Source organism: Oncorhynchus masou, chromosome 27 (genome assembly GCF_036934945.1).
Source record: "Oncorhynchus masou masou isolate Uvic2021 chromosome 27, UVic_Omas_1.1, whole genome shotgun sequence".
NCBI lineage: Eukaryota > Metazoa > Chordata > Actinopteri > Salmoniformes > Salmonidae > Oncorhynchus > Oncorhynchus masou.
The window spans coordinates 992,854-1,004,402 of NC_088238.1; the positions used below are offsets into that span (position 1 = coordinate 992,854).

Genomic DNA, 11,549 nt, shown 5'->3' on the forward strand with positions numbered 1-11,549 from the left:
GGGCGTGAACCAGGAGAGTCAGCGTAGGGGACGAGGGCGTGAACCAGGAGAGTCAGCGTAGGGGACGAGGGCGTGAACCAGGAGAGTCAGCGTAGCGGACGAGGGCGTGAACCAGGAGAGTCAGCGTAGCGGACGAGGGCGTGAACCAGGAGAGTCAGCGTAGGGGACGAGGGCGTGAACCAGGAGAGTCAGCGTAGGGGACGAGGGCGTGAACCAGGAGAGTCAGCGTAGGGGACGAGGGCGTGAACCAGGAGAGTCAGCGTAGGGGACGAGGGCGTGAACCAGGAGAGTCAGCGTAGGGGACGAGGGCGTGAACCAGGAGAGTCAGCGTAGGGGACGAGCGCGTGAACCAGGAGAGTCAGCGTAGGGGACGAGCGCGTGAACCAGGAGAGTCAGCGTAGGGGACGAGGGCGTGAACCAGGAGAGTCAGCGTAGGGGACGAGGGCGTGAACCAGGAGAGTCAGCGCAGGGGACGAGGGCGTGAACCAGGAGAGTCAGCGCAGGGGACGAGGGCGTGAACCAGGAGAGTCAGCGGGGGGACGAGGGCGTGAACCAGGAGAGTCAGCGTAGGGGACGAGGGCGTGAACCAGGAGAGTCAGCGTAGCGGACGAGGGAGTGAACCAGGAGAGTCAGCGTAGGGGACGAGGGCGTGAACCAGGAGAGTCAGCGTAGGGGACGAGGGTGTGAACCAGGAGAGTCAGCGTAGGGGACGAGGGCGTGAACCAGGAGAGTCAGCGTAGGGGACGAGGGCGTGAACCAGGAGAGTCAGCGTAGGGGACGAGGGCGTGAACCAGGAGAGTCAGCGTAGGGGACGAGGGCGTGAACCAGGAGAGTCAGCGTAGGGGACGAGGGCGCGAACCAGGAGAGTCAGCGTAGGGGACGAGGGCGCGAACCAGGAGAGTCAGCGTAGGGGACGAGGGCGTGAACCAGGAGAGTCAGCGTAGGGGACGAGTGTGTGAACCAGGAGAGTCAGCATAGGGGACGAGGGCGTGAACCAGGAGAGTCAGCGTAGCGGACGGGCGTGAACCAGGAGAGTCAGCGTAGGGGACGAGGGCGTGAACCAGGAGAGTCAGCGTAGGGGACGAGGGTGTGAACCAGGAGTCAGCGTAGGGGACGAGCGCGTGAACCAGGAGAGTCAGCGTAGGGGACGAGGGCGTGAACCAGGAGAGTCAGCGTAGGGGACGAGGGCGTGAACCAGGAGAGTCAGCGCAGGGGACGAGCGTGTCAACCAGGAGAGTCAGCGTAGGGGACGAGGGCGTGAACCAGGAGAGTCAGCGTAGGGGACGAGCGCGTGAACCAGGAGAGTCAGCGTAGGGGACGAGTGTGTGAACCAGGGGATGCATCCCAAATAGCAGCCTATTCCCTATGTCTGGGACTAGTTCTGGGAACAGGGTGCTAGTCGGGGTACATCCCGTGTGTTGTGGACTAACTCACTCCATGCCCTGCGCGGTCTGCCGGGCGATGTCTATGAGCTTGATCATCTCAAACTTGGTCTCTATGATGTGTAGATGGTGGTAGAGGGAGGAGCCCTCACACCACTGGGTCACGATGGCCAGCTGAGGCTTGGTGGTGTAACCCATGAACAGCAGGATGTTGACGTGACGCGTCTTCCTGTTTGGGAGCAGGGAGAGGATATCAAAACCACTGAGAAGGAGCTTTTAGTTGTCCATTCAGCATGCTATTTCATGACAAAAACAGAAGCCCTGTTGTTTCATGACAAAAACGAAGCCCCGTTGTTTCATGACAAAAACGAAGCCCTGTTGTTTCATGACAAAAACGAAGCCCTGTTGTTTCATGACAAAAACAGAAGCCCTGCTGTTTCATGACAAAAACGAAGCCCTGTTGTTTCATGACAAAAACAGAAGCCCTGTTATTTCATGACAAAACAGAAGCCCTGTTATTTCATGACAAAACAGAAGCCCTGCTATTTCATGACAAAACAAAAGCCCTGTTATTTCATGACAAAACAGAAGCCCTGCTATTTCATGACAACAGAGAAGCCCTGTTATTTCATGACAAAACATAGAAGCCCTGCTATTTCATGACAAAACAGAAGCCCTGCTATTTCATGACAAAACAGAAGCCCTGTTATTTCACGACAAAACAGAAGCCCTGCTATTTCATGACAACAGAGAAGCCCTGTTATTTCATGACAAAACAGAAGCCCTGTTATTTCATGACAAAACAGAAGCCCTGCTATTTCATGACAAAACAGAAGCCCTGTTATTTCATGACAAAACAGAAGCCCTGTTTACACTACACTTGTCGGTTATACTGTATATCCCAACACGCCTAAGACCTGGAAGGTAGCAGGTAATTACCTCAACATCTGCAGTGAACCAAGTCTTCCACCACTGTGTACAGGCCAAGCTTTTCAGTACATGGCTGAAGGGTTAAAACGTGTCTTACCGGAGGACTCCCACTTCGTTCTTAAAGGCCTGTAGCTGCTGTGGAGTGGGAGCTGTGACGTTCAGCATCTTCACCGCCACGTCGCCGTGCCACTTGCCCTTGTAGACGGTCCCAAAGGATCCAGAGCCTATCCTCTGACCCAGGGTGATCTGACCTTCTGGGATCTCCCAGTCGTCACTCGAGTCCCGTCTGCCCAGGGTTTTCTACACGGACACACACACACACACACACACACACACACACACACACACACACACACACACACACACACACACACACACACACACACACACACACACACACACACACACACACACACAGATGGTTTTACTTCCTGCTTTACAACAGAGCCGGTCTTAAAGTGGCAGCGAACGGTGACAGGCTCTGTGCGTGTCACCACACTGTGTGTGTTTTTACTAGGTCTTTCTCCAACTGAATACCTGGTCATTTTCTAGCCATCTTGACAACTCCTAGTCATTATTTGGCATCTCAGTCATATTGTAAACTTATTGATCCTGCTTTGTGATACACCAATCAGCTCTAAGGTCTGTGTTCCTTATACACCAATCAGCTCTAAGGTCTGTGTTCCTTATACACCAATCAGCTCTAAGGTCTGTGTTCCTTATACACCAATCAGCTCTAAGGTCTGTGTTCCTTATACACCAATCAGCTCTAAGGTCTATGTTCCTTATACACCAATCAGCTCTAAGGTCTGTGTTCCTTATACACCAATCAGCTCTAAGGTCTGTGTTCCTTATACACCAATCAGCTCTAAGAAGGTCTGTGTTCCTTATACACCAATCAGCTCTAAGAAGGTCTGTGTTCCTTATACACCAATCAGCTCTAAGGTCTGTGTTCCTTATACACCAATCAGCTCTAAGGTCTGTGTTCCTTATACACCAATCAGCAATCTAAGGTCTGTGTTCCTTATACACCAATCAGCTCTAAGGTCTGTGTTCCTTATACACCAATCAGCTCTAAGGTCTGTGTTCCTTATACACCAATCAGCTCTAAGGTCTGTGTTCCTTATACACCAATCAGCTCAATACACCAATCAGCTCTAAGGTCTGTGATCCTTATACACCAATCAGCTCTAAGGTCTGTGATCCTTATACACCAATCAGCTCTAAGAAGGTCTGTGTTCCTTATACACCAATCAGCTCTAAGAAGGTCTGTGTTCCTTATACACCAATCAGCTCTAAGGTCTGTGTTCCTTATACACCAATCAGCTCTAAGGTCTGTGTTCCTTATACACCAATCAGCTCTAAGGTCTGTGTTCCTTATACACCAATCAGCTCTAAGGTCTGTGTTCCTTATACACCAATCAGCTCTAAGGTCTGTGTTCCTTATACACCAATCAGCTCTAAGGTCTGTGTTCCTTATACACCAATCAGCTCTAAGGTCTGTGTTCCTTATACACCAATCAGCTCTAAGGTCTGTGATCCTTATACACCAATCAGCTCTAAGGTCTGTGATCCTTATACACCAATCAGCTCTAAGAAGGTCTGTGTTCCTTATACACCAATCAGCTCTAAGGTCTGTGTTCCTTATACACCAATCAGCTCTAAGGTCTGTGTTCCTTATACACCAATCAGCTCTAAGGTCTGTGTTCCTTATACACCAATCAGCTCTAAGGTCTGTGTTCCTTATACACCAATCAGCTCTAAGGTCTGTGTTCCTTATACACCAATCAGCTCTAAGAAGGTCTGTGTTCCTTATACACCAATCAGCTCTAAGAAGGTCTGTGTTCCTTATACACCAATCAGCTCTAAGGTCTGTGTTCCTTATACACCAATCAGCTCTAAGGTCTGTGTTCCTTATACACCAATCAGCTCTAAGGTCTGTGTTCCTTATACACCAATCAGCTCTAAGGTCTGTGTTCCTTATACACCAATCAGCTCTAAGAAGGTCTGTGTTCCTTATACACCAATCAGCTCTAAGAAGGTCTGTGTTCCTTATACACCAATCAGCTCTAAGGTCTGTGTTCCTTATACACCAATCAGCTCTAAGGTCTGTGATCCTTATACACCAATCAGCTCTAAGAAGGTCTGTGTTCCTTATACACCAATCAGCTCTAAGAAGGTCTGTGTTCCTTATACACCAATCAGCTCTAAGGTCTGTGATCCTTATACACCAATCAGCTCTAAGGTCTGTGATCCTTATACACCAATCAGCTCTAAGAAGGTCTGTGTTCCTTATACACCAATCAGCTCTAAGAAGGTCTGTGTTCCTTATACACCAATCAGCTCTAAGGTCTGTGTTCCTTATACACCAATCAGCTCTAAGGTCTGTGTTCCTTATACACCAATCAGCTCTAAGGTCTGTGTTCCTTATACACCAATCAGCTCTAAGGTCTGTGTTCCTTATACACCAATCAGCTCTAAGAAGGTCTGTGTTCCTTATACACCAATCAGCTCTAAGGTCTGTGTTCCTTATACACCAATCAGCTCTAAGAAGGTCTGTGTTCCTTATACACCAATCAGCTCTAAGAAGGTCTGTGTTCCTTATACACCAATCAGCTCTAAGGTCTGTGTTCCTTATACACCAATCAGCTCTAAGGTCTGTGTTCCTTATACACCAATCAGCTCTAAGAAGGTCTGTGTTCCTTATACACCAATCAGCTCTAAGAAGGTCTGTGTTCCTTATACACCAATCAGCTCTAAGGTCTGTGATCCTTATACACCAATCAGCTCTAAGGTCTGTGATCCTTATACACCAATCAGCTCTAAGAAGGTCTGTGTTCCTTATACACCAATCAGCTCTAAGGTCTGTGTTCCTTATACACCAATCAGCTCTAAGAAGGTCTGTGTGTTTCGTAGTGGTTGTGTCTCACCATCTTATTGCGGTCGTCAGACGAGGACGATGACTTCCTCTCTCTCTGTGGACACGGAGACTTCTGAGGAGCCTTCACATTGGTCAATGAGCCAGGCAGCGAGGCCGGGGGCGTGGCTGACAGCCCTGCAGTCGACCCTAATTGGAAGTAGGAGAGGGAGGGAGGGGGTTAGGGAGGGAAGGGAGGGAAGGGGGGGGGTGGAGGAGGAAAACAAAAGAAAAGGAAAGATGAGGATGAGAAGAAACGGAGGGCAAACAGAAGACGGTAGGAGGAGGAAGAGGAGGAAGACAGGGATTGAGTGACAGAGAGAAGGGATATGTCCAGTCCCAAACTGACACCTAGACCCTATGCCCTAGGATAGACCCCTAGACCCTATGCCCTAGGATCGACCCCTAGACCCTATGCCCTAGGATCGACCCCTAGACCCTATGCCCGAGGATCGACCCCTAGACCCTATGCCCTAGGATCGACCCCTAGACCCTATGCCCTAGGATCGACCCCTAGACCCTATGCCCTAGGATCGACCCCTAGACCCTATGCCCTAGGATCGACCCCTAGACCCTATGCCCTAGGATCGACCCCTAGACCCTATGAAATGATTTGATGGGTATAGAACGAAACAGTGAAACTTCCACCGAGCCTATCAGAGGGCAGGTTGGAACAATTACCCTATTGCTTACACCTGTCAAAAAACATCTCTGATCTCCACAAGTGCATGGGGTCCGATCATAGGGTCTAGGGGTCCGATCATAGGGTCTAGGGGTCCGATCATAGGGTCTAGGGGTCCGATCATAGGGTCTAGGGGTCCGATCATAGGGTCTAGGGATCTATTTGGGATTGGGCCATAGAGTGGGTTTCAGAGAACAGGAGGGTTGAGGGGAGTCGGAGTGTTGTGTCCTGGTGGTGTTGGAGGTGAGGTGTGATGTCACAATGGGATGTGAGGTGTGATGTCACAGTGGGAGGTGAGGGGTGATGTCACAGTGGGAGGTGAGGGGTGATGTCACAGCGGGAGGTGAGGGGTGATGTCACAGCGGGAGGTGAGGGGTGATGTCACAGCGGGAGGTGAGGGGTGACGTCACAGTGGGAGGTGAGGGGTGACGTCACAGTGGGAGGTGAGGTGTGACGTCACAGTGGGAGGTGAGGTGTGATGTCACAGTGGGAGGTAAGGGGTGATGTCACAGTGGGAGGTGGGGTGTGATGTCACAGTGGGAGGTAAGGGGTGATGTCACAGTGGGAGGGTTGAGGGGTGATGTCACAGTGGGAGGTGAGGTGTGATGTCACAGTGGGAGCTGAGGGGTGATGTCACAGTGGGAGGTGAGGGGTGATGTCACAATGGGATGTGAGGTGTGATGTCACAGTGGGAGGTGAGGGGTGATGTCACAGTGAGAGGTGAGGTGTGATGTCACAGTGGGAGGTGAGGTGTGATGTCACAGTGGGAGGTGAGGGGTGATGTCACAATGGGATGTGAGGGGTGATGTCACAGTGGGAGGTGAGGGGTGATGTCACAGTGGGAGGTGAGGGGTGATGTCACAGTGGGAGGTGAGGGGTGATGTCACAGTGGGAGGTGGTACTGATGGTTTAACAGAACTGATGGCTTCTACGCTTGTGGCTAGAGCACAGCACTCTTCTCCCTAACCTGAACCTGATTCTCCTAACCTGTCAACTTCTCCCTAACCTGAACCTGATTTTCCTAACCTGTCAACTTCTCCCTAACCTGAACCTGATTCTCCCTAACCTGTCAACTTCTCCCTAACCTGAACCTGATTCTCCCTAACCTGTCAGCTTCTCCCTAACCTGAACCTGATTCTCCTAACCTGTCAACTTCTCCCTAACCTGAACCTGATTTTCCTAACCTGTCAACTTCTCCCTAACCTGAACCTGATTCTCCCTAACCTGTCAGCTTCTCCCTAACCTGAACCTGATTCTCCTAACCTGTCAGCTTCTCCCTAACCTGAACCTGATTTTCCTAACCTGTCAACTTCTCCCTAACCTGAACCTGATTTTCCTAACCTGTCAACTTCTCCCTATCCTGAACCTGATTCTCCCTAACCTGTCAGCTTCTCCCTAACCTGTCAACTTCTCCCTAACCTGAACCTGATTCTCCTAACCAGTCAACTTCTCCCTAACCTGAACCTGATTCTCCCTAACCTGAACTTGATTCTCCTAACCTGTCAACTTCTCCCTAACCTGAGCCTGATTCTCCTAACCTGTCAACTTCTCCCTATCCCGCCACGTCAACTTCTCCCTTACCTGAACCTGATTCTCCTAACCTGTCAACTTCTCCCTAACCTGAACCTGATTCTCCTAACCTGTCAACTTCTCCCTAACCTGAACCTGATTCTTCCAACCTGTCAACTTCTCCCTAACCCGCCACGTCAACTTCTCCCTAACCCGTCAACTTCTCCCTAACCCGCAAACTTCTCCCTAACCCGTCAACTTCTCCCTAACCCGCCAACTTCTCCCTAACCCGTCAACTTCTCCCTAACCCGTCAACTTCTCCCTAACCCGTCAACTTCTCCCTAACCCGCCAACTTCTCCCTAACCCGTCAACTTCTCCCTAACCCGCCAACTTCTCCCTAACCCGTCAACTTCTCCCTAACCCGTCAACTTCTCCCTAACCCGTCAACTTCTCTTTAACCCGTCAACTTCTCCCTAACCCGTCAACTTCTCCCTAACCCGCCAACTTCTCCCTAACCCGCCAACTTCTCCCTAACCCGCCAACTTCTCCCTAACCCGTCAACTTCTCCCTAACCCGTCAACTTCTCCCTAACCCGTCAACTTCTCCCTAACCCGTCAACTTCTCCCTAACCCGCCACGTCAACTTCTCCCTAACACGTCAACTTCTCCCTAACCCGTCAACTTCTCCCTAACCCGTCAACTTCTCCCTAACCCGTCAACTTCTCCCTAACCCGTCAACTTCTCCCTAACCCGTCAACTTCTCCCTAACCCGCCACGTCAACTTCTCCCTAACACGTCAACTTCTCCCTAACCCGCCAACTTCTCCCTAACCCGCCAACTTCTCCCTAACCCGTCAACTTCTCCCTAACCCGTCAACTTCTCCCTAACCCGTCAACTTCTCCCTAACCCGTCAACTTCTCCCTAACCCGCCACGTCAACTTCTCCCTAACCTGTCAACTTCTCCCTAACCTGTCAACTTCTCCCTAACCTGTCAACTTCTCCCTAACCCGCCACGTCAACTTCTCCCTAACCTGTCAACTTCTCCCTAACCTGTCAACTTCTCCCTAACCTGTCAACTTCTCCCTAACCCGCCAACTTCTCCCTAACCCGCCAACTTCTCCCTAACCAGTCAACTTCTCCCTAACCCGCCAACTTCTCCCTAACCCGCCAACTTCTCCCTAACCTGTCAACTTCTCCCTAACCTAAACCGTCAACTTCTCCCTAACCCGCCAACTTCTCCCTAACCTGTCAACTTCTCCCTAACCCAACCTGTCAACTTCTCCCTAACCTGTCAACTTCTCCCTAACCTGTCAACTTCTCCCTAACCTAACCTGTCAACTTCTCCCTAACCTAACCTGTCAACTTCTCCCTAACCTAACCTGTCAACTTCTCCCTAACCTAACCTAACAACTTCTCCCTAACCTGTCAAATCCTCCATCGAGCCTCAACCATAGAAGCCGTCAGTTTAGAGGAAACCATCAGTGCCACCGGTGTGTGAAGGAGAGGGTGTTGCTGAGATGGGGGGAGGTGCCTGGTGCAGTAGGGAACTCTGGGTAATGTAGTACTTTAACGGCATCCTCTACTTTATAACCAATACATCTCAATGTGGCTTCCAACAATACATTAAAAAGACAACAACCTACTCACACTGGAAGGTAGTGAATATATTACACTATCAACTACAGTCAGTCTACACATTACACCATCAATACAGTACACTGTCAACTACAGTCAGTCAACACAGTACACCGTCAACTACAGTCAACTACAGTCAGTCAACACAGTACACAGTCAACTACAGTCAACTACAGTCAGTCTACACATTACACCATCAATACAGTACACCGTAAACTACAGTCAGTCAACACAGTACACCGTCAACTACAGTCAGTCAACACAGTACACTGTCAACTACAGTCAGTCAACACAGTCAACTACAGTCAGTCAACACAGTACACCGTCAACTACAGTCAACTACAGTCAGTCAACACATGACACTGTCAACTACAGTCAGTCAACACAGTCAACTACCAACTACAGTCAGTCAACACAGTACACCGTTGACTACAGTCAGTCAACACATTACACCATACACACATTACACTGTCGACTACAGTCAGTCAACACAGTACACCATACACACATTATACCATCGACTACAGTCAGTCAACACATTACACCATCGACTACAGTCTGTCAACACATTACACCGTCACATACAGTAAGTCAACACATTACACTGTCGAATACAGTCAGTCAACACATTACACCATACACACATTACACTGTCGACTACAGTCAGTCAACACAGTACACCGTCAACTATAGTCAGTCAACACATTACACCATCAATACAGTACACTATCAACTACAGTCAGTCTACACATTACACCATCAACACAGTACACCGTCAACTACAGTCAGTCAACACAGTACACAGTCAACTACAGTCAGTCAACACAGTACACCGTCAACTACAGTCAGTCAACACATTACACCGTCAACTACAGTCAGTCAACACATTACACCGTCAACTATAGTCAGTCAACACATTACACCGTCTACTACAGTCAGTCTACACATTACACCATCAACACAGTACACCGTCAACTACAGTCAGTCAACACATTACACCATCAACACAGTACACCGTCAACTACAGTCAGTCAACACCGTCAACTATAGTCAGTCTACACATTACACCGTCAACTACAGTCAACTACACATTACACCATCAACACAGTACACCGTCAACTACAGTCAGTCAACACAGTACACCGTCAACTACAGTCAGTCAACACAGTACACCGTCAACTATAGTCAGTCAACACATTACACCGTCTACTACAGTCAGTCTACACATTACACCATCAACACAGTACACCGTCAACTACAGTCAGTCAACACATTACACCGTCAACTATAGTCAGTCAACACATTACACCGTCAACTATAGTCAGTCAACACATTACACCGTCTACTACAGTCAGTCAACACATTACACCATTAACACAGTACACCGTCAACTAGTCAGTCAACACATTACACCGTCAACTAGTCAGTCAACACATTACACCGTCAACTAGTCAGTCAACACATTACACCGTCAACTACAGTCAGTCAACTACAGTCAGTCAACACATTACACTGTCAACACTGTTACATGGTATGTCAGTTCTGAGGACATTTATATAATGTTCTGTACATCTATAGTGTATTTTCCTATTCCCTGATCAGAGCCTGGATCCAAAGGATCGGTAGGATCGGTTTTCCCTTCTAGATCAGAATGAATCAGAATATACAGGCAGATCCTAGAGCCTCAGCCCTACTCAGAGATGCTTTGTGGACACAGGCCCTGAAACACACAAACCCTCCCATATGAGAGTTTTGGAAGCAGACGGAGGGGGGGGGGGGGGGTCGGTAGTGACAGTGTGAGGGATTATGGTAGTGAGAGAAAACATAAGGAAAGAGAGTGAAGAGCGAAACACAGACAAGACAGTGGGGGGCCAAAACACAGGTGGGAGGTGAGGACACACACACACATACACATCACCACAATACACACACACACACACCACAATACCACACACAGAGGCACGCCACAGAGACCTAGCTACCTCGGAACACAGGCTCGGACTCAAAATCAAAGACTATGTCATTGGGGTAGGAGTATAGGAGGGGGCTTGAGATCCGTGTTCGGTGCTTCTTCAAGCAGCGGGCGGGTGGGTGGGTCTGCAAGGGGGGGGCTGCAGGAGGAGGGGAAGAGAGACAGACACAGCAGGATCACTGGCCCTGAAGACCAGCTACTGGGCCCACTTCTCTATGGTACCTACTGTAGGCCCGATCCAAAATGGACGCCTAGTCGCTGTACTGTGCTCTACTTCTGGCCAGAGCCCAATGAGTGCCAACGAGGAGAATGCATGAATCTGTCTCCGTGGACCAGGAGAAAGTTAGGGAGTTTTTCCACACATTATCACTGGCGAAAAGTAGTGCACTAGATAGTGAATAGGGTACCATTTGAGACTGGCCCTATAGTAAGTAGTCTACACTCTTTCAGAGGGAGCATGGATGGGCAGTAGAAATCAGAGAATGTTAGGGGAATAAAAAGGGTAGATGGCTCTCTTAAAGG

At 49.5% G+C, this 11,549-nt stretch overlaps 1 protein-coding gene across 2 annotated transcripts in view; it reads right to left on the reverse strand.

Moving 5' to 3' along the window:
* Positions 1-11,549, reverse strand: part of LOC135515549 (serine/threonine-protein kinase B-raf-like) — a 61,823-nt gene that overhangs the window by 20,148 nt on the left and 30,126 nt on the right. The window contains exons 10-13 of one of the 2 annotated variants that reach the window (XM_064939166.1): positions 11,038-11,166; positions 5,243-5,379; positions 2,410-2,612; positions 1,435-1,611 (exon numbers count right to left, since the gene is read on the reverse strand). In XM_064939166.1, coding sequence (XP_064795238.1) covers positions 1,435-1,611; positions 2,410-2,612; positions 5,243-5,379; positions 11,038-11,166 — 646 coding nt within the window. The remainder of the gene's footprint in view (positions 1-1,434; positions 1,612-2,409; positions 2,613-5,242; positions 5,380-11,037; positions 11,167-11,549) is intronic. The other variant, XM_064939167.1, reaches the window with a different exon arrangement.